General features: G+C 54.1%; 2 protein-coding genes across 3 annotated transcripts in view; one reads left to right on the forward strand and one right to left on the reverse strand.

The window, feature by feature from the left end:
- The first annotated feature begins 6,613 nt into the window (after positions 1-6,613).
- Positions 6,614-12,722, forward strand: TMEM37 (transmembrane protein 37). The gene is made up of 2 exons (XM_025857438.2): positions 6,614-6,737; positions 11,864-12,722. Exons 1-2 carry the CDS (start codon positions 6,717-6,719, stop codon positions 12,434-12,436), a joined length of 594 nt encoding a protein of 197 aa, XP_025713223.1. The 5' UTR covers positions 6,614-6,716; the 3' UTR covers positions 12,437-12,722.
- Positions 12,723-14,963: 2,241 nt separating this feature from the next.
- The window catches only part of SCTR (secretin receptor), a 73,333-nt gene continuing 67,000 nt past the window's right edge, over positions 14,964-21,296 (reverse strand). For both annotated transcript variants that reach the window (XM_073885114.1, XM_073885110.1), the window contains exons 11-13: positions 19,843-19,969; positions 15,315-15,356; positions 14,964-15,134 (exon numbers count right to left, since the gene is read on the reverse strand). In XM_073885114.1, the coding sequence (XP_073741215.1) occupies positions 14,964-15,134; positions 15,315-15,356; positions 19,843-19,969 (340 nt within the window). The remainder of the gene's footprint in view (positions 15,135-15,314; positions 15,357-19,842; positions 19,970-21,296) is intronic.

The raw sequence follows: 21,296 nt of genomic DNA on the forward strand, positions 1-21,296 counted from the left end.
AAGATTTTATTTATTTATTTGAGAGAGAGAGAATGAGAGACAGAGAGCATGAGAGGGAAGAGGGTCAGAGGGAGAAGCAGACCCCCCGCTGAGCAGGGAGCCCGATGTGGGACTTGATCCCGAGACTCCAGGATCATGACCTGAGCCAAAGGCAGTCGCTCAACCAACTGAGCCACCCAGGCGCCCTAAATTTAGAATTCTTGAAATGCATTAATAAAATCAGTTTATAAGGGTCAGAGACAAAATATCATCCAGGGCACACTTGGAAATGAGGAAGAAGGGCCCTTCACCATCAACAAGGAGATGCCCTCTGAAAAGGAGGCGATGGGCTTGGAAGCTTGCATAGAGGAGAATCAGAGGCATGATTGGTCAGTATATATACCCTGCCTTGCTCCCATCCCTTCCTTACCCACAGCCTCTGCTGCCCAGGAGGCCATATCTTATATCCTGTGACCCTGTCCCCAGCCCTTGGTCACAGCTTTTCTGGACTGGATTAACCCCTAGCCCCAGAGTAACCAGCACTAGGCTGTCAGGTTCCCTTTAAACTAAGCAGCTTGGCTCTCCTGGACTAAGGGGATTCTGTCTCCAGATCCTGAGCACAAACGAGAGAGATCACTGCCATAAGAGTGAGAACCGCTGCAGGACGGTCATGAATTTGGGCAGGAGAGACTGGGGTGGGTCTCAGGCAGGCCAGAGTTACAGGGAAACAAACCCAGGGCCACGCAAGAGAAGGCAGTGGTGGGGGGGTAGAAATATGTAAACACTGAAAACACGGCTGGGCTACTTTACGAGCACAACGCAGAGCTGGGCTTACACACTGAAATCTTACGAGGAGGGCCAGGCAGGCAACACACGGGAGTGGACAGAACCCGGGGTAAGATCGGTGGGGCCTGCAGAGCGCCGTCTGTCCAAAGAACATCCTCCCAAAGTGGCCATCATTCCCACGTGGGAGAAGGACCCTCAGGGTTCCAAGGTAGTACATTTTGTAGAAAAGCCAGAAATCAAGGATTTAGTAGAAAGCCTCCCAATTTTTGAACGGACATTTTTTGCTTTTAATTAGAAAACACTGCGGATGAAACGTGTCCACAGGAGGATGGTGAGCAGCCAGTCCACAGAGGCTATTGCCCCTTCCTGGGGACACGATCCTCCCCTTGTGAATTCCCTAGAGATTGTTGTCTCCCTTATCACTCCTCCCAGATCCTTTGACCCAGCCAGTTTTTCTTGTAAACATCAAATCTAATAACCTGGGCGGAGGGGCATTTCCTGGGCTTCCCCAGAGCTTAGGCAAAGCCCTGTCTAAACCATTTAATTCCCCCTTGTCATCAGTCTGTGCTCACCAACCATTCCTGCGGCCTAATCTTGATTTCTGGGCACTTTGATCTCAGTGGGGTGCCCTGATTAGGGCAGAACCCCACACTTTTCTCAGGGCTGGGCTGGCAGGCTGCTCTATACAACCTCTGAGTGTACTTGGTTAGTAGGGGACCGTCCCCAAGACACCGGCTGTCTCAGAGTATGCCGACAAGTCCAGTGTCCGGGTCTGAAAAGAAGGTGCTAGAAGCGTCCCCAGCACAGGTATGAAGTCTGCCTGGAAATCTTTGAGTCCCGGTGCCCTGGAGGCCTCCCATCTCAAGGAAGGACTTGCTTTAGAAAGCAGAGAACCCATAGAAAGGTCGCCATCAGAAGTCCCATCGACATCACTCCCCACCACCTTCAAAACGCATGTGCATCTGTGTGTGTGTGTGTGTGTGTGGTTCCTGCTTGATTCACTCAGGGCTCCGACCACAGCCAGGTCTCCCCACCAACCCCCAGCAGAAGCTGGTGCCTCGGGACTTGCTAAAGCTGCAGAGTTAACGTTACACCTGCGGCCTGCCTGGAAGGAAGGAGGGACAGAGGCGAGCCCCTTGGCCCCCAGCCGCACTAGAATGCGGTAAACAAGGTCTGTGTGTCGCAACTGTGGCGCCTGCCATGGGGAGGTCAGAATGCGGGGCTGGAGTGCAGAGCCGAGGAGGAGGCAAAGGGCAGGAGGTGGCCTGGTGTGGAGGGAGCTGGGAGAAGAGGAAGACCCAGTGGGTGAAGGCAGGACAGTGTGGAGGCGGCACGGAGGGGAGAGGGGAGAGGCGGTGGGTGGTGCTGTTCCGTCTCCAAGGCCAGAAAGCAGGCAAGAGTTGGAGAGGTCCGAAGTACACGCGGAGGTGCATGCAGGCAGGGTTAGTCATCAGCTTTCAAGCTGCCCTGTGAACCGTGGTGCTCCTGGAAGCCTCCCTTAGTGCCTTCGAGTCTCTGGAGTGTCTGCCTGTCTTGTGCCTTAGATCAGGAGCCCCTGCCCCCCAACCCCAACCCCTCAAGGGAGAAAACTCCAGGGCAGGGCTCTCCCTCCGCAGGCTGAAGCTCCCTAACAGCGGGGCTGGAGCCCCTTCTCCCATCTAAGCGTCCCTGGGGTTGGGGACACTGGATGGTCCGGACCACAGATTGTCAGGCACTTGTATGCCAAGCAGTCTGCAGGGCACTTCACGACAGTTGCCTCCTGTGACACTCATGACACCAGGAGGGGTAGTTTCCCCATCTGACATCAAAGAGAGGCTTCCAGAAGGGAAGTAATGGGCCCAGAAGCATGTGAAGCCTGGTCCATCGCTCTGCACTCTGCGAGCTTTACTGAGGGTCCCTATTTTTAGGACTGGGCATGCAGCAGTGAGAGACAGTCCCAGCCCTCAGGGGGCTTCTGGTATTTTAGAGGGGAAGACAGAAAATCCAAGAAGCAAATAGAAGCTGAGCTAATGATGAAGAGCAGACAAAGGTCATAGAGAGGGGCAAGCGTGTTGGCGAGGCTGCGGCTCAGGCTGGGAAGTCAAGGGAGGCCCCAGCCCAGCCCAGCAGACACCCCTGCCCAGCAGACACCCTAGAAGTAGGGAAGTGGGAGGGCCTCCCGCACAGAGGGAACAGTGAGCACGGAAGCCCTGAGACCAGCTGGAGCTTCCTGCCCTGGGCCCGAGAGTGGCAAGCAGGCGAGGGGAGCTGGACCTGAGCACAGAGGGGTGGGCAGGGAATCAGATAACTCCAGCCTCATGGGCTTTGGGGAAAGGGGATGGGAAGCTGCAAGAGGGAATAGAGGAGGCAGGAGTGGAAGGAGGGAGGCCAGGTAGGAGGCTAGTCCACAGGCATCAGGCTCAGAGATGACAGGGCCTATGGTAGGGAGGATGGATTGGACCCAAGGTGTGAGGGACTAGAGAGATGGAGAATGTGGCCTGAACTGGGGAGGCCAGAGAGGGAGCAGAAAAAAAAAGGGGGGGAAGCAGAATTTGACCCTAAAACCCAAGCATTTTACCACTGACGGAGACTTTGTCTTTTTGTTCCCTGTCCCTCATTGGCCAGGACAGTGGTGGGTACATGGTAGGTATTCAATCAACATATTGGTGTATTCAGTGAATATTTACTGAGCGCCCACTATATGCCTGGCTCTGTCCTAGGCACCAGGGATATACCAGTGAGCACGGCACAGTCCTTGGCCCCTTGGAGCTTACACTATAGAGAGAGAGGGGACAGGTGCGTGCGTGCATGCGTGCTTGTGGGTGCGTGTGTGTGACTGGTGACTAGAGGGGGCTAGTTTTAGATGTGGTGGTCATGGTAAGCTTCTCTGAGCAGGTGATCTCTAAGCCCAGACCTCAAAAGAGTGAGGTGGGGGGGCACCTGGGTGGCTCAGTCGGTTAAGCATCTGCCTTCAGCTCAGGTCATGATCCCAGGGTCCTGGTATCCAGCCCCAGGTCAGGCTCTCGGCTCAGCGGGAGTCTGCTTCTCCCTCTGCCTGCCACTCTCCCTGCTTGTAATCTCTCTCTACGTCAAATAAATAAATAAATAAAATCTTAAAAAAAAAAAAAAAGAAAAGAATGAGGTGGGGAGCCTTACATGTGAGTATCTTGAGGAAGTACATTTCAGACAGAAAGCAACAAGTACAAAGGCCCAGAGGTTTGGGGGAGTGCTTGTTGACCAATCAGTAGATCTTTACTTGTTGATTCATTAATCAGTACCTGTGTCTCTGCCTTGGAAGACTCTGAGAACAATGCCTGCGTCTTTTCCACCGAAAGAGTGGTCAGAAGGGCAGAATGGAAGCCAATTCCTTCCTTTCTTTATGCCATCCCTCTTTTCCCAGCACGGGCCAGGCCTAAAAGCAGGGAAGTGGGATGGACGGGTATTGAAGCTGTCACATGGTCCGGAGGAAAGGCAGAGAAAGTTAAGGACTAGGGCGGGTTCTGTGCTGTCCCAGAGGCGATCACTCACCCCCATGCTATTTCTGCTTTTAATTCCTGGGGGTCCCACCCCATCACCCCACCCCTCGCCTCTGGCCCTGCCATGGCCCCCATGGCATGGGGAACCCCTCGCCCCTCCAGATGGTCATCCTGGAGAGTTATTTGCCTCTCTCACCATCTCCAGGGATTAAGGGTACACCAAGGGGATGCTGTGCGCCCACTCGGCTCCAAGCCCTGGGCACCAAGGAGGTACCTAAGAAACTCTGGGATTCTAGAATGCAAAGGACCAGACCAGGTGACCAGCTCCCAGACTTTGACGCCTGGTTCTCAGCACAAACTCCACGCAGACTCCTGGCTGTGCCTGGGCCTTCCTATGACGGTAAAATGACCGTCACTTCCTCCTTATGATTTCTAAGCCATTTCTGCTTCTTCAGCAGTCTGGCTGACAAGACATGTTCTAAATTCCACTGATTCAAGACTTTCTATTCTTACCAGGGAAGCATAACAGGCAATGGATCCCCAAACATGCCTGACCACACATGGAATCTTAGAAGGCATGTGAAAGCACACGGTGGGGACGGATCAGCCAACCTGACAGTTCTTCCTGATTTCGAGTCCAGGCACTCCCCTCTGGGTCATGTGAAATTCTTCAGGCCCCAGAAACCCCAGAAAGGCGCTCCCACAGAGCATCCTAGGGCTCTGGAAAGGGAACCCCAACAGGGCCAGGTCCTCTTTTCCTGTGTGAAACCCCCCCTCTAGAGCCCTGGCTTCTGGGAGCCGTAAGTGGGAGAGAAGGCAAGTGAGAGCCATGAAGGGAAGGCCTCCAGCAGAGAGGGGCCGACCTGGCTGGGCCTGGCCAGCTGCCCTTCGCCTTAGCTCAGTGGTTCTCCAAGCGGGGCTCCCAGACCAGGAGCGGCCACAGTCCCCTGCTGGAAACGCGCGCACGCACGCACACACAGTGGGGCCTTGCCCTCCACCTACTCCATCAGAAATTCAGGGGTGGGGCCCAGCAATCGCTGTTTTAATAAGTCCCCCCAGGTGATTTTGGTGCAGCACGGTGGAAAGGGGTGAAACCCAGACTGGCATGGGCAGTTAAGCCCAGGCCTGGCTTTCCACTGAACTTCAGTATGCGAGGCTGAGCGAGGCCCTCTTGTGCCTACGCCCAAGGACTGGGTGAAAGGATTTTAAAAAGTCTCTCTGCCAGTGATGGGAGTCAGATGAACATCTAACAGGGAGATGCAGACTACCTACTGTAACTCTCCCCCTATCGTGCACGGCTCTTGGAAAAGAGAGAAGTGCCCTGGTTTTGTTGTCGTTGTTGTTTTTGTGTTTGGTTTTGTTTCATTCTTAGCATCTGGAAATTCTCTGGTCCAGGAGAAGTGTGGTTATTTGGAATGTCCTTGGGTAAAGTCACAGGGAAGCTGCCTGCCTGCCTAATTGAGCCAAATAATTTAATTGATCCCACTTAGTTATGGAGAAAGAGGATCTTGCTTTATTTTAAGCAGACGTCCCCCTCCTAATCCACACGCACTTCCCTACAGCCCAGGAGGGAAAAGGAGGGTCTTAGCTGGAATCTGTTGCCCTTGGACCCTCTCCCCACTCCCACTTCTTTTTGGTTGGGACTTTATGGGCTGCCTCCTCTAGAACTCAGGCCCCATCAAAAGTCAAGGAAGAGTTATCAAGGAAAAAAAAAGTCAAGGAAGAACAATGACTTTTGTTTTGTCCTGTTTGCCTTTTCAGTGGTCCCTGAGGCCAGGAAGGGAGCGGGTTTGTACATCCCCCTTTGGGGGAGAGAAAACGATGCAAGGATTGCCCCAGAAAGTTCCACTCCGTTCATACTTACTGAGGGCCTCGCAAGGCCCCGACCTTTCAGATATTATTTATTGACCCTGGCTCAGAGACGTTAAACAAGCAACCCAAGGCCACACAGCGGGTGAGGAAGACAGCAGAGGCCGGGAGCGTGCCTCGTCTCTCTGGACTTTACTGCCTCCTCCGGACAAGCTGGGGCTGGAACTGACTCCTCTTGGCGCCGGCCTGGCCCTCCCTTGAGGAATAAGCCCCAGGAGAAGTCGTCCCCCCAGGTTCGGCAGCAAGGAAGTTAACTCCCGGCGCCGAAGTCAGCCGGATCAGCGCTCCCGCGAGTGCCGGATCCTCCTCCCTCAGACCGTGGGGGACCCTTGCCGGCTCAGGCCTGGTCCGCGCCCCCGCTGTCCCGAGCCCCCCCTCCCCGCCCCTGCCCGGGGGCTCCTCCAGGCCGCCAGCGCTGACTCAGCGTAAACCGAGCCGCGAAGGGCGGCGGGGCCAGACGCGCCCGCCCCGGGGCTCCAGTGCTGCGCTTTGATTGCCCCGTCCCTCTCCCCCGCCCTCCAGCCGCCCTGCTCCGCCCCCGGGGAGAGGGCCCGGCCGGGAGCAGGCGCCCGCAGCCGAGCTGCCGGAGGGCTAGAGGAGGAGCGCGCGGCCGAGTCCGGGCGCAGCATGACTGCCATCGCCGTGCAGGTAACCCCGGGGACCCGGCGGGGCGCTGAGCCCGCTGCCCCCGAGCGGCCCGGGGTTTCTGCCCCACCGGAGGGCGGGAGGGGACTTTGAGCGGAGCACCAGATCCAGCCGCGGGGGGACGGGGGTGCCGGGAGTGCCCCGTGTGCCCGCCCTCTGTTGCAAGCTTGCGGGGTTCGGAGGAAGGTGGGCCGGAAGCAACTTGGGGGCGCCCCCCCCCAGTGCTGCTCCTGCGCGCGGTCTCCTTGCGGCCCTGCAAGCACCCGTGGCTCCCAAGCTTCTTGGGTGGATTTGTCTGCTTTTCTCTTGGGGGGTCACCAGTAACCGTGATTAGGCTCACCAGAGGGGCGCCTCCTTTTTAAAAAGGAGAGGCGCGTCTGGGGTGGAGGGATGGACACAGTCCGCTTGCAAAGTGAGGCATGTCTTATGTAACGTGAGGATGCGTCTCCGGGGAAAGCCAGAACTTTCTTGGGCAGGGGCTAGAAAGACCATCTCCTAGACGCGTCTCGGGTGCTGGGGCGCGCGGATACTTACTAGAGAAGGCTGTAGCGAGAGGGGGGATCCGCATCCCCAAAGGTTTGATTTCTCAGACTGGAGAAAGATGTTTTTATTGGCTGAGAACCTACCCCGTTCCTGCCCCCTCCCTTCGGGCGCGCTGCTGTCCGAAGGCAACTGGGTGGCGGGACCGCTAGCTACCCTGCGAGCGAGCTTCTCCACGGAGGCATCTCAGCAGCTCGCCTCGTCCCGACTGGCCCGACCGTCCTAACGATTACAGAGGCTCGTTGACTTTGCATGCAAGTGCCCAAACCCCCGCACCCCAACACTGACTCTGGTAGATGCTGTTCCGCCCAGTTTATAGACAAAATAACTGAGGCTCAGAGGTGAAGTAGCCAGCCCACGGCAGCCGGCTAAGTGACATAATCGAGATTCAAAGCAGGACTTCTTGGCTCCGAATCCTACTTGCCCTTTCTGCTTTTTACTAACCTTACCCGCCGGGCACCCCCCAAACCCCATCTGGCCAGGACACAGCCGCTTGGGGGAGGAGGGGCGGGTTGCAGCGAGTCCCTCCTTTTTGTTCTGGATCAGCACCTTGAGTCTTGAGGAGGGAGCGTCCGGGACAGGCCCTGGGAACAGGGGGACCCACCGTGAGAAGGGTGGGACAGGGTGTGGTTTTCCCCTCCGGAAGCCCCGCGGTCCAGCTGCGGAGAGAGACTTGTAAACAAGGATTTAGAAGACGTGTGGGGAAGTGAGTGCTAAATTAAGAGGTGCAAAATCGGCAGGCTGGATTAACGGGGCGGGGGCGTTGTGTGCTGGCCCCGGGGCGGGGGTGCAGAAGACTGGTAGCAGGTGAGGGTCCTCGTTAGCGTCGGGGGAGGCGGGGGAGGGCCGTGGGGCGCGCGTGGGCGAGAGGAGCTCAACCCCAGGCTCTGCCGCGAGGGTGGGGCGCGGCTGCGGGGTGGGTGCTGTCCCTGTCCGACAATCGTCGCTGCTGTTCAGGAGCCCCTTAAAGCCGTGCCAGGGGCTGTTCTAAGATCTTGTGATAACTCATTCCAGCTCCACCCACAACCACCGGGAGGAAGATGCTGTATTTTCCTTCGTAGGCGAGAAAACCCAGAGAAAAGGGATGCATGCGTGCCAGAGGACAGACATGCGTGCAAAAAGCAGGCTGGCTGGGGTCGTGCAGGCCAACTCTTCAGGAAGCTGGCCAAGAAATTTCTGGTTAATCATGATGGGGGCCTGACTTGGGCCTGCCCAGAGTGGGCAGAGTCTGGAGGCATGCATGGGGTGGGAGGTAATGTTGGGGATATGAGGACTGAATTGTGAGCAGACCCTCTGGGGTTGAGGGGAGCGGGGGGGGGGGGGTGGTCCTGGGGTATAGAGGAAAAGAAGACCTTGGCATTGGACTCAGTGGCCCAGGAGTGTCGAGTGACCCTGTCCTGGAGATCATAGAAATCATTCAGGTTTAGAGATGGGAAAGAGAAACACATTTTTTTGCGGAGGAAAAGAGATTAGAGTGCCTTGGCCAAGGTCCCACAGCTGGAGGCGGCCAGGGCAGGGGCAGGACTAGCAGCCTTCATTCCTTCTTGTCCATTGGCCCTCCGCTGACCACACTGCGGCGGGCTGCCCTCCAGGAGAAGGTTTCAGGCCCTGGGTCACTGGAAGTCAGCACAGGTGCAGGCAGCTTGAGTGTGGGGCAGGGTGGTTAGGAATGAAGACTCCAATATGCATTCATCTTGTTGCTCATATTGTCAGCAGCCCCCAAGCACCTTTATGGACGTGATCTCATTTAATCTTTGGGAGTTTTCTTGGTGCACGAAGCCCTGCGTTGAGGGGGGAGGGGAAAGAAATGAACTGATGTGAGCTGTCTTCTCTTTGATCCCAGTGTGGTGTCTGAAGGGCTGGAGACTAAAGTCCAGTCTGTGCCCAAGGCAGGTGGGGCCAAGCCGGGGACGGGACGTACCTGTTCTCTAGGTCCTGGGTCCTGGGTTTCGTGACTTGACTGGGGCCTTGCATCTGGGGCTCTCCCATCCTAGGACCTTACCAACCAACTTCTGGGGGCCTCGTAACCTGGCCAGGTAACTTCATGGCCCCTGCTGTCCTGCAGGGGTCGCCAACTCCATCTTGTAGATGAGAAAGAAACCCAGGGCCAAAGAGGTTCAGAAGCCACCCAAGGACAAACACCTTTAATGGTTTGTAGAAGCAGAGGTTTCAAGATTTCCTTAGTCTGTTTCTTAGCAGGAAAGCCTTTTTTTGATTTGTTTTTTGTTTTTTTTCTCTGATGGAATCCAAGACAGACTCCTAGGCCACCAGTGTCTCTAGCAGGTAAGAAGGGCCTGTTGTGGTTGAAGTGGGGAAGCGTCCTAGCTGGCCAGCTCAGGGTCCCCTACCCCCCCGCCCCCCGCTTCAGCACCTGGAAGCCGCTGAGGAGGCAGGGGGTCACAGTTTGAGAAACCACAGCTGACTCCACTGGGGTGTTCTTTGTAACGCCCCAGGCTACCTTTGGGGATGTGAGTTGGGGCCCTGACCCCGCCTCAGGCATCCCTCTGCACTCTACTCCTTTTCCTCGTCAGTCATACTGAGCCCCTAACACGAAGTCCCCGAACTTGGAAGGCCCCCGTAGGTATGCATTGGCTGGATGCATCCCATGCCCAGCACATTATACAATTGTCCCGGCAGCTGTAACAGGCTTTACTGTGATTTAGGTGAGTGACCTTGGGGAAGTCATCTGACCTCTGCATGACGTAGTTTCCCTCTTTATACAACCCTGCTGGAGCTCCCTACTCTTATGAACCTCACAGGTTTGAGGAAAATAGGGCCCTGCTTAGGCAGAAGCGCTGAAAGCAAACCGGGTCCTTATTCACATAGCCCTCGGGCTGAAATTTATCAGTAGCCCCTGCTCAGGTGGGCAGGTTAGCAGCCAGCCTGATGTTCCTGCTGGGGCTCTGACCACAGGAGTCTCCCAGGAGCATGGCTTTGCTTTCTGTCCCTGAGAGGTGTTACCACCGACTTGCCTCTGGAAGGCTCCATTTGCACATGGTATAGGGTGCACCCCGTAGTAGTCCTTGTTCGGTTTCCCCTGTGGTGACAGACGCGCATGAGTTGCCTGCTTTGCTTGCCTCCCAAACTGGGGTGTAACCTGGGCTGCTTCCGTACACACTGTAAAGGGGGTAATTTATGACTGGGTAGGAGACTCATTGAGAGGGAGCTTCCGATAGCAGTGACAGTGGTGACACAATGACCATTCATTCATCCCACGGCTCTGCTCAAGCAGTCACTGAGTGCCCAGGTCAAGCTCTGTACCATGCACCAGGGATGCAGCAGTGCCGAACTGGGAGGCCCTGCCCTCTTGGAGAGCACAGTGTCTGCATGCAATAGGCAATATATAAGTTCAAGTCAAAAGGGAATGGATAACTGGTGGTCAGAAGAGTGAAGAAAACAGGGCGCCTGACTGGAGGAGGCCTGGTTTGGATGGGGTTGGGGAGGCAGGAAAGATCTCTGAGGAAGGGACATTTCCACGGAGACATGAGGAATGGAGAAAAGGAGGTAGCCTGAAGAAGAACCTTTTAGGTGGAGGGGCCAGTAGGTCTGAGGAAGAAAGTTCTAAGCTTGTCCTTGGGTTTGGAAAGAGGGCTGCTGTGTCTGAGCAAGGGGGCCAGGAAGAGTGTGCTTGGGGGTGAAGTGGGAGAGGGAGGCAGGACAGAAGGTAAAGGGCTTGGCAGTGGTAAGGAGTTTGACTCTTTGAAGTATTTGTCTTTTGTTGCTTTCTGGTTGGGGATGGGACCCATGCCTGGGTGGTGTCCTGGCCCAGTTTGCGAGAAGAGAGGGGCGGGTGCACCCTTCAGGGCTGAAACCAGAGGCTGAAGGAGAGCCTCAGGGGCCTCTCCATGCCCAAAAGCTGCTAGACAGACATATTGATTGGCAAACTCTGGGTGGGGTTCGGGTTCAGACTGAACAAGACCGAAGGGCAAAGTGCAGACATCATTTGCAGTACCGAGGAAAACAAGGTAATAACATACGGAGTCTGGGACGTGCAGAACCAGCTGGGTGGAGATCAGGGTAAAACTGAAGTGTACTGGGAAGTCCTGGGAGAAGGGGAATGTAGCCTTGTATTAGCATGCTAATTGAAAAAAAAAAAAAAAGAATACTCATAATCCGGTGCCCAGATTCTTGCTTTGTGTACAAAGAAACCCAGGGGGTACTGCAAGTTCAAGGTCACACTAGCCTGGCCTGACAAGTTTTCTGAATTCAGAACTGACAAGGATCTACCAACCTGCTGGTCAATAGAATTTGGATTTCTTATTCGTGAAGATCATTAAAGAAAGAAAGGTCAGGGAACTTTTCATTGCCTGGTGAATAGTTGGATAATCGGTGCTTCTAGGTCTTGAATGGAGGACAGGGAGCAGGTGGAATGGGGGAAAGGCTCCCCAAGGGGGTGGGTCTGTGCTGAGAGGTAAGGAGGAGTTGGGAAGGAAGCTACTTGCAAAGGTGGGCATTCTGGGCCTCGAAGGAGACTACAGCAGAAAAAATAAGGCTTTGGGAAGCTGGGAGCATGGACAAGGGTTTTCCCTAAGAAGGTTGGAGGGGTGGAGCAGGGCCCTCCCTGACATGCCCTCCGTGGTGTCTTCCAGGCCCAGAGGCTGCTGGCCCAGAGGAGGCCCCAGCGGCCCTTCTTGGAATCCTTCATCCGGGCCCTCATCATTGTGTGTGCTGCCCTGGCCTTGGTCCTCTCCTCCATCTCCATCTGTGATGGCCACTGGCTGCTGGCTGAGGACCGCCTCTTCGGGCTCTGGCACTTCTGCACTTCGTCCAACCAGACAGGGACACACTGTCTCAGAGACCTGAGTCAGGCCCATGTGCCTGGGCTGGCCGTGGGCATGGTCCTGGCCCGCAGTGTGGGCGCCTTGGCCGTGGTGGCCGCCATTTTGGGCCTAGAGCTCCTCATGGTGTCCCAGGTGTGTGAGGACCTCCACTCACGGCGCAAGTGGGCCATGGGTTCTGTCGTCCTCCTCATTTCCTTCGTCCTCTCCTCCGGGGGGCTCCTGAGTTTCGTGATCCTCCTCTGGAACCACGTCACGTTCACTGGCTTCACCCTGATGTTCTGGTGCGAGTTCACGGCCTCCTTCCTCTTCTTTCTGAATGCCATCAGTGGCCTTCACATCAACAGCATCACCCATCCCTGGGGCCAACCAAGGAAATTGTAGGCCCCCCTCCCAAATCCGAGGACATCAGGTTCTACGAGAAAGTGTGGTCAAGATGGGACGTTTCCAACACGTGACCTCTGGGGGGGGGAAGGGTGGGGCAATGACCTTGAAACTGCTGCCTCTCAGCCAGTAACCTTTGGGTGGTTGGCCAGATTCAGCCCAGCGGCCTTTGCAGCTGGCCTGCGGGGCCAGAGGCGAGGAGGGTGCTTCAGTGCCACCAGCTTAGCCCAGTTATTAGGATGTTGATTTTAGGAGAAGTAACACGTTTTAAAACCCTTTTCTTGAATCCTTCTTTTAAAAAATCCTTTCTTGAATCCTTCCAGGATGGGAATAGATTTGGAAGCAGAGTGTGTAACGGTGTCTGAGCTGGCTGCACAGCTAAGTGCAGCTCCCAGTTTTATTGACTCTGTGCCAGGATAGGGGCTGTGGGGCCCCTGGGGTCTCCTGGGATTGCCCAGAGTGGATCATTCCTCCAGCAAAGCATATCCAGTCAGTGCCTCGGACTTTTCTTCCACCAGCTCAAAGGGCCTTTATGGGCACATTTCCCTGCTATAGCTTCAGTCATGCTAGGGAGGCAGAATTCAGGATTCCCTCAATTTCTTCCACATGCTAGGTTTTCAAAACATTTGACTCGATTTGAACCCTGCCCTTTGGTGTGTGTTGGGGGGGTGGTACATAATTCTTGAATAACTGCAACTTCCCGCAGCCGGCTGTCCTGTCTGGGAATCCTGCCTGAACCCTTCCAGCAAGCTTCTCAGGACAGCCCTCCAGCCGAATACACAGTCCTCCCGAGGCGAGCGTGCGTGTGTGCGCGCGCGTCCGGCTTTGATAAGGGTCAAGACGGCCTCGGGTACCACTTTTGATTCTAGAGCACATTTCCAAAGAGTGCATATCTGGACCTGCGCAACTCCAGGGGGGTCAAGGGGCCTTGCCAGGCCTTGAGTAATGATTAACAGCCATCCTGGGGATGAGTGCAGGTGAAGGGGACCAGGAACCAGTGGAGATTTCCATCCTTGCCAGCAGATGTGCATTTCTGGGGAACCAGTTGCCCCCTTCCCAGTGTCTTTTCTGCCCCAGAGCTGGGGGATTTGCCCTCAAGCCATTTCATTCCACACTAACCCCTTCCCTCTCCACCGGCTCCACTCTAGCTGCTTCTGGTGTGGGTTTTTGGTCTCTGCCCCGCCCTGGTCACTGCAGGCTCCCCTTTCTGGGCTGGGCTGGGTGCTTCTCTCTCTCTCTCGTGGGTTTTTAAAAAACTTGGACTCCAAAATGTATATGGAGTCCATGGAGATCACTGAAGAAAGGTGTCATGGGCCAACCTGTTTTTCAGAGAACAGAGCTCATCAACCAGACGGGCTGGGTTCTCAGCCCTGGGAAATAGGCACCTGACCTTTCATTCCAGGAGCCATTCACCTGGCACAAAGGGGTGTGACCTTGTCTCTGCAGTGGGGAGGTGCAGAGGTGGGAAGCCAGGGCCCAGAGGGGGGCAGCACTTGTCCAGGGTCACCCACCAGCAAGATGCCTTCTCCTCTATGTTGTGGCTTCTGTCCAGAATGCTTCCCCCCACCACCGAAAACACTGGTAGGCTTCGTTTTATAAAAGGGTTTAAATGTTCAGTTCACTTTAATCCTCACATGGCTGGTGGTGAGGGAGTGCTTACGGTCAAGGGAACTGAGATCCAGAGAATAAAGGGGAGACAGATCCCCATAAAACAGGGAGACAGGCCCCTGTCCGGTGCCCAGGAGTGAAGAAACAGATGCAGCCTTAGCGCATGGGGATTTGAAACCAAAAGCTTTGGACTGAACTCATGCCCCTTCTTGCAGAGTATCTTGGGCAAGTCACGGCACCTTGGTGAACCTGTTTCTCTTTTCTGTCCCACGGAATCTATGCCCCATTCCCAGCTGCTGTGCCCCCAGGGCTGTAGGTAACTGCAAGCAGGAGGAACAGAGGGGTGCCTTGTGCCACGCGAGGGTTACTAAGGAAGCTGGGGGTCTTGGGGTTCTCTTGGCCTCACTGACTTGGTCAGATGAATTCAGTCGTCTTGAAGCTGTAGGGTCAGATCTGCCGGGCAGGTGAGTTGTAGTGAGGCATAGGGAGGGTCCACCCACGGCCAAGGGTCTCCATTTCTCCTGTTTCAGGGGCTTCAAACTTAACCCTGGAAACTCCAGGAAGGGGTAGGGAAGTGAGAGGGAGCGGTCCTCCTTCACCTTATGTCTCGAGGGCCAAAACGAGTGGGTAGTTATAGACCAAACCCATCCCAGCTGCCATTTACTTCCCTGTCCTCTTCTGGAGCCCCTGACCCAGGCCCTCTTCCTGCCCCATGGTCCCCCCATTATTTTCAGTTCTGAGGAACCTCTCACCAGAGCCCCCTCCCCATCCCAAGGCTCAGAGGAGGGGGGTTGTTGGTCACAGGAGGAAGCAGATGATGTCTGCTGAGAAGACGGGTCTGGGACTGTCCCGCAGCAGTGTCTGGCCTTCTCATGACCCGTCTCGGTGTCTGTCCCATGGGTGGCCCTGCTCCAGACTCTCAGATGACACTGGCCCTGCAGGTGGCCCCGCTCTGCTCCGAGGTGCTGGCCTTGGTGCTGTGGGCAAGACCGCTGGTGCCGTTGCTGAAGGAGGAGCTGAGGGCCACGGGGCGCAGTAGGGACTCACGGAGGTGCCACTGCCGCCACTTCTTCTGAACCTCCAGCTGCACCTGGCCCAGAGACCAGTCGTCAGCCGGGCAGACGGGCACCTGGTGCCCACAGGCCCGTTCACTCGCCCGGGACCTCGGCATGCGCCCTGCTTCTGCTGCCCAGGGGTCCTGCCTCCCCCTCTCCCTCAGGCCACTCAGTGGCTAGGGAGCTCCTCCATCGGGGCAGCCAAGAACACTCACCTCCCCATTGAGGAAGCAGTAGAGGACCGCCACCACCAGGCCCTGCAGAGGGGCAGAGCAGTAAGGGGTCAGTGCAGGTGCTCCGGCACCCGGCCTCCTTCCTCCAACCTCCTCCCCATGTCCTTAATTGCCAGCCCCAGGCTCACTTCTCCCCAGGAAGTGCTCCAGAGCCTTCCCACACCTCTCACCCCTGGGGAGGGTGGTGGTGGTGGGGGACTGGGGCTACCTCTTCTGGGGTCCCCACAGTGCCCCCTGGCTGTGCCAGCATCATCTGGCACAGACTCAGCTCCTTGGGGCAGGGCTAGGGTCCAGCGTGGGGCATTACACACATGGGATTTCAGAGTAGAAGCTGCTAACTTGGGCCAGTGGGGATGGGGCAAGTCCCCTGAATTAGTAAGGTGGGCCATCTGGGAGAAGCAGGGAGTGGCAGCCCCTGATGTGCACCTGTCCCTCAGGTAGGGGGTGGGGCCAGCCCCTGGGAGACCCTGTGCCCTGTGTGGGTGGGCTCATTTTCAAGATAAGCTGGAAATGGCGATGTTCTAACATGGGCAACCATTCAAACTGAAACACGAACGTGTGAGCGTGAGGTCAGCACAAAGCCCGAGTGTAGGTCCTGGCCAGCAAGCAGTGGGGTGTGACTTCCTGCTTATATCACCTTGGCTAGGGGCTGTGAGGCTCTATACACATTATGTTCCCTGGTGGGGTGGGGGTTGGTGCCTGTGAGGACCCTCCTTCCCTAGTATCTGGAGCTCCTGTTTTCCCAGGGGTGCCTCCCCCTGCCCCCCAATCCTGGCATGGAGCTTTGCCAGGGCAGGGACTCCAGTCTCGAGATGTAGGATTTGAGGCCCAGAGGCCTGCTTGGGACCATAAGCTACGGGCAGGGTCTCTTCAGTGCTTATGTCCTGCTCACCTCCTCAGGGATCCGCCTTGGGCCAGCCTGCCTTTCCTTCTGCCGTGAGGCTTCCCAGGCTGGTGAGCACCCTCCCCCTCAGAGGCCTTGGTGTCCTAGCTCTGACCTCAGGGGGGCCCTAACGCCCCTTCCGAGTCCCATCCAGGCCTGCCCTGACCTACTTATTTGGAAAAGACCCCAAAGAATGATGAACCAGCCCTGCTGTGGTGGGTTTAATAAGTACAATTGCTCAGGGCTGCCGTCGTTTTAACAAGAGTTAGTGACAGACCTGGAAGAATTTGCTTTAGAGTATCGGGCACTGAGGACCGCTACCCAGAATGGGGATCATTTGGAGGTGGGGGGCTGGAATGGTTACTCAAGGCCGCAGTTTCCAGATTTTGTAGCACATTAGAATCACCTGGGAGCGGTTGCCTATGTTACACTCCATACCCCAAGGCCAAATGTTTGAGGATGATGGAAGCGGCAGCAGCTTTAAAAAATCCCAGGTGGTTCTAATGGGCATTCCCAGGTGGGAACCACTGTTGGAGGGTGTGAAGGGCTTAGAGATGAAACAGAACAGGATGCGGCGTGCCGCCTGGCCTGCTCCTGCTTACTTGTGGGGTGCTGGGTCCCAGATGCTTCATTTAATCCTTGCCAAAGCCCTAGCAGGGAGGAGCCCTGTCTCCCCTGGGGAGGAACTGAGTCAGTCACAGGGGGTTTCGGCAGCACTGGCGCTGTGTGTGATTGGCCCAGAGCTGGTGGTCAGGCTGCTGGCTGTGGGGGCTGCCCATCTCACTGGGCCCAGCGGTGCCTGTGCCTCCAAGATCCTGGGACACATCTGCGAGTTCAGGTGAGGGCAGGAGCCCCAAGGGAGGGAAAGTTAATCATGCCCCAAATATCAATAGGGCAGGCCTCCCGCAGCCAGCAAGTTTAAGAAATTCCACAGTCTTTATACAATCATAAAGATGAAGTCTTGGAAGAATTTTAATGACGTGGAGAAAGGTTCACAACAGGTGAGACAGAGAATTCGAACAAGCAAGTTAGAAAACCACACACAGCATGACCTCAATTATATGGGCTGTGTGTACGTGTGTGTCTTCCCGGATAGAAGAGAGACTTAAAAAGAAAAAAAGGAGAGAGAGACTTAGAAGTAAACCCATCATCATTTTAACAGGTAATTTCTGGGGTCATGAGATTATGGATGATTTTTTTTTTCTTTTTTAGCTTTTCCTTATTTTCCAGATTTTCTACAATAAGTGTTATTTCTACAATCAGAAAAAGCAAATCAACTTTCGTTTCTAGAAGTCTATGACTGATAATGTATTTGTGGTTCTGTGTGTCTTTAAGCCCCTGTCTTCTAGAGATTCGGTACTGGAATATTTACATTTGAGTAAAACCATCCCTTTGATGTGCTTAAAATGATGGGGGGTGGGGTGAAGGGAGAGGATGGTGACAGAGATGGAACCAGCCAGGACTTGAGTGGGCAGTGGTCACATGGGGGTTCACTATCTACTATTCTCTTCACTTTAATATATGGGAGACATTTTCTATAATGCAGAATTTTTAAAAATATGTACATTATATAGAATATACATGTGTAATATACAATAAAATGATATATGTTTGTATGTGAACAAAGGTTTAAAAGCCTCAAAGATCCGTTTTCTGTGTAAACATTTCTATGGGAACATTAGGAAAGCGCTTTTGGTTTTCTCTTGACAAGCCATTTCCTTAGAAGCCGAATGGCCTTCCCTGGCAGGCCTGGGCCCCAACCACAAGCCCCAACTCCAGGGGACAGGAAGTTCCCTTTCTATGCAGGGAGGCAGACCTGGGTCTCCGTGATCTAAGTGAGGTCACTACCCATTTCTGGAAGCCAGGTCGAGGTCTTCCGCCCCTGTGGACTTGGAATGCCCACCCTTGCTAAATGCGCCATTGTGGGGGCGCCTGGGTGGCTCAGTCGTTAAGTGTCTGCCTTCGGCTCAGGTCATGATCCCAGGGTCTTGGGTTCGAGCCCCACATCGGGCTCCCTGCTCCGCGGGAAGCCTGCTTCTCCCTCTCCCACTCCCCCTGCTTGTGTTCCCTCTCTCGCTGTGTCTCTCTCTGTTAAATAAATAAAAATCTTTAAAAACAAAAACAAAAAAAATAAAATAAATGCGTCATTGTGTGAGCCCAGCCTCCCCACACGTTACAAGAGCAGGTGGGCATGAAAGCTCCCGGGTCCAGAAACAAAGAACATGGATTATGCAAGAGGCTATGTTCTCTGGAGGCCCGGGTGCTGGCAGGGAGCGCTGGGCAGAGGAGAGAGGCCCAGTGAGGAGAGAGGGGACAGCCCTGGGGTAGGGTCTGAAGGCAGGGTTAGGACAAGACCGGACACTGCTCAAGAATGTGTTCCCAGTGATGTGTCCTTCCTGGAACCTGAAAGTGACAGGAGGGTGACCCTGACCCCCCAACCCTGAACCGAACTCAGGGACTGAGGGAGACTCTGAGCCCCATCCTGAGACCGAAGTCTCCCCCCGTGAGGAGGACTTTGCAGGACAATCAGTGTTGTTAAGGACAGGCTGGCTTCTTGAGGAAGATCCCCTGGGAGAAATTTCTCTCAGTCCCCAAAGCCTATAATGTCTAGGCTTTTCCCGAGAATTAGCTTGTCCCCATCTATAGATATTATAAATCTTGGAACAGATTGCGTTTCTTCTGTCTTTGCTTTGGCTACTGGGGAGCTCCAAACCAAATGTCTGACCCATCTCTCCTACCTTCATAGCACCCTATTGAATTTGCTTCTCTTTATGAACTCAATTTTGACTTTTATTTTATTTTTTCACTGATCCTTCATCTACTTTTTTTTTTTTTTTTTTGTCCTCTGTATGGTCTTCCTGAAAGCTACGCCATATTATTTTTGGAAGGAGACAGTTATGAGAGTGTAAACAAGAGGGCTGTCCAAACATGTTTACTATTTGGTTTTTGTTGTTGTTGTTGTTGTTTTTACTATTTGTTTTTTAAGCCTCACAAGATCTCACTGAATTAGGAGGTAGGTGATTTCTCCCCTCACTCTCCTTTTTTTTAAAGCTGGTTTTTATTTTTGATACATTGTGTGTGCACATAGTTTCAAAGAGTCCAGTGATTCTCCTCACAAAACAAGAGCAACCTCGGAACACCCCTGCCCCCATTTCCTGTGCCTCAGAGGCAACTACTTGGAATTCTCTTTGCTGCTTCTGAATAATATGCTGATGCTGCACCTTCTGGATTTTTCAGTTTGGGGCACTTTCATGGACTTCCCAGAATGAAGAGGAGGACTTTATTCTCTTTCAGACACCCACCCTCCCCCATTCCCACAATGCTCATCTTCCTGCCCTGCTTTTTGATGGCTCAGCCACAGCCCTCAGCTAGCGTCATTTTGACTATGTATGTATCCTTTTGTCTTCCCTGGAGTCAGTCTCTCTCCTTAGTTTTACCTCCCACCCCTATCTGACCGGTGGGGGGACTTGGGTCCCACTCGGGGTCCCACAGCACAGTGAGGTCCTGCCTACCTCCTCTTGGGCGTGTGCCTAATGAGGCATCCCACACTGCGCGGCTGGACCCTTCCGGGGAGACCCAGCTTGCTGTCCCTATGAACTCCCAAGGGTCATAATCCCTGAAGCTTACCTGGAACGACCCAAGGGCCAATTCAAAGAACCACTGGACCTCAATGGCGTCCTCTGGGGAGAAGGCGAAGATGATGTAGTGGACTCCAAAGAGGGGGATCAGCAGGAGGGTGGACTTGGCCAGGCGCCTGCAGACACAGATCCACTGGTGTCCTGCCCCCTCCCCACAGGCACGACTCTGCAAGCCCCAACCTGTCAGATTGCAGAGGCCTGCAGCAGTGCCCCCAAACCTTTGTGGTTTTACTTTTTATTTTGGAGAATTTCCAACTCCCACGTACCCATCACCCAGGGCCAGTCCTCTAAACTTTCTGATCATGCACCCCATCAGGAAAAAAAAAATGTGAACACGTATCCACCCAAATAACTTTATTATTTATAAATTACGTGTGTGTGTCATTGAACCTATTATTTACGAAACCAGCGTTCTTATTTTTTTGATAATAAATATCTATAAGGAGAAGTTCTTTCATTTTCTTCCCAGATCCCAGATTAGGGTTGCTAAATTTAGCAAATAAAAATACAGGATGCCCAGTTCAATTTGAATTTCAGATAAACAAGGAATAATATTTTTGAGGAGTAAGCGCTAAAACACTATTTGTCGTTTATCCCAAATTCAGACTGAACTGGGCATCCTCTATTTTTTTAATCTGGCAACTTTATCCTGGATTCCCCAGCTCCACCCTACTGTGGTGCCCACTACCCTAAGATGTCCTGGAGAATCTGTCACCAGGCAATCCAGGTCACTGCCAGATTCTCAAAGCCCAGAACATCACAGAGGAAGTCTTCGTCGGACACTGATTTGCCTTTAACGATTCTGTTGTGAATTGTGTCTCCCCCGCCCAGATTCACCCACTGAAGCCCTCACCGCAGGACCTCAGAAATACTTATCTGTATTTGCAGGTAGGGCCTGTAAAAAGATGACTAAGGTAAAATGAGGTCATTAGGGTGGGACCTTAGTCCAATCACCTGGTGTCCTTATAAGAAGAGGAGGAGGCACCCAGAACAAAAGGCCAGGTAAGGGCAGCCATCTACAAGGCCAGGAGCGAGGTCTCAGAAGAAATCAAACCTGTGGGCACCTGGATCTTGGGTTTCCAGCCTCCGGAACTCCGAGTAAATAAATTTCTCTTCTTTATACCGTCCCATGTGTGGTTATTTTGCTATGGGGGCCCTATCAAGCTAATACAGCATCTCCCTTTAACATCTTAAAGGTTTTAAAGTATTTTTGGATTGCACATCTTGAAAATCAGATGAAAGCTAGAGCCTTTCTCCCCTGAAAAATACACAGACCTATACACATTTCTCTGAATTTGGGTCCCTGAAGCTCATTGGCAGACTCCCTAACGCTGCCCCAAACACAGATTTCTGCTTCCTGGGATCCTGAGAGATTTCTTTATCTTTCCACTGCTGGAGCTGCGTCTAAGGCTTCCCAGTGGACCCACTTCTCCCCACCCCCAT

This window comes from Callorhinus ursinus, unplaced genomic scaffold (genome assembly GCF_003265705.2).
Source record: "Callorhinus ursinus isolate GAN/ISIS: 27379988/994484 unplaced genomic scaffold, GSC_fseal_2.0 scaffold2, whole genome shotgun sequence".
Classification (NCBI taxonomy): domain Eukaryota; kingdom Metazoa; phylum Chordata; class Mammalia; order Carnivora; family Otariidae; genus Callorhinus; species Callorhinus ursinus.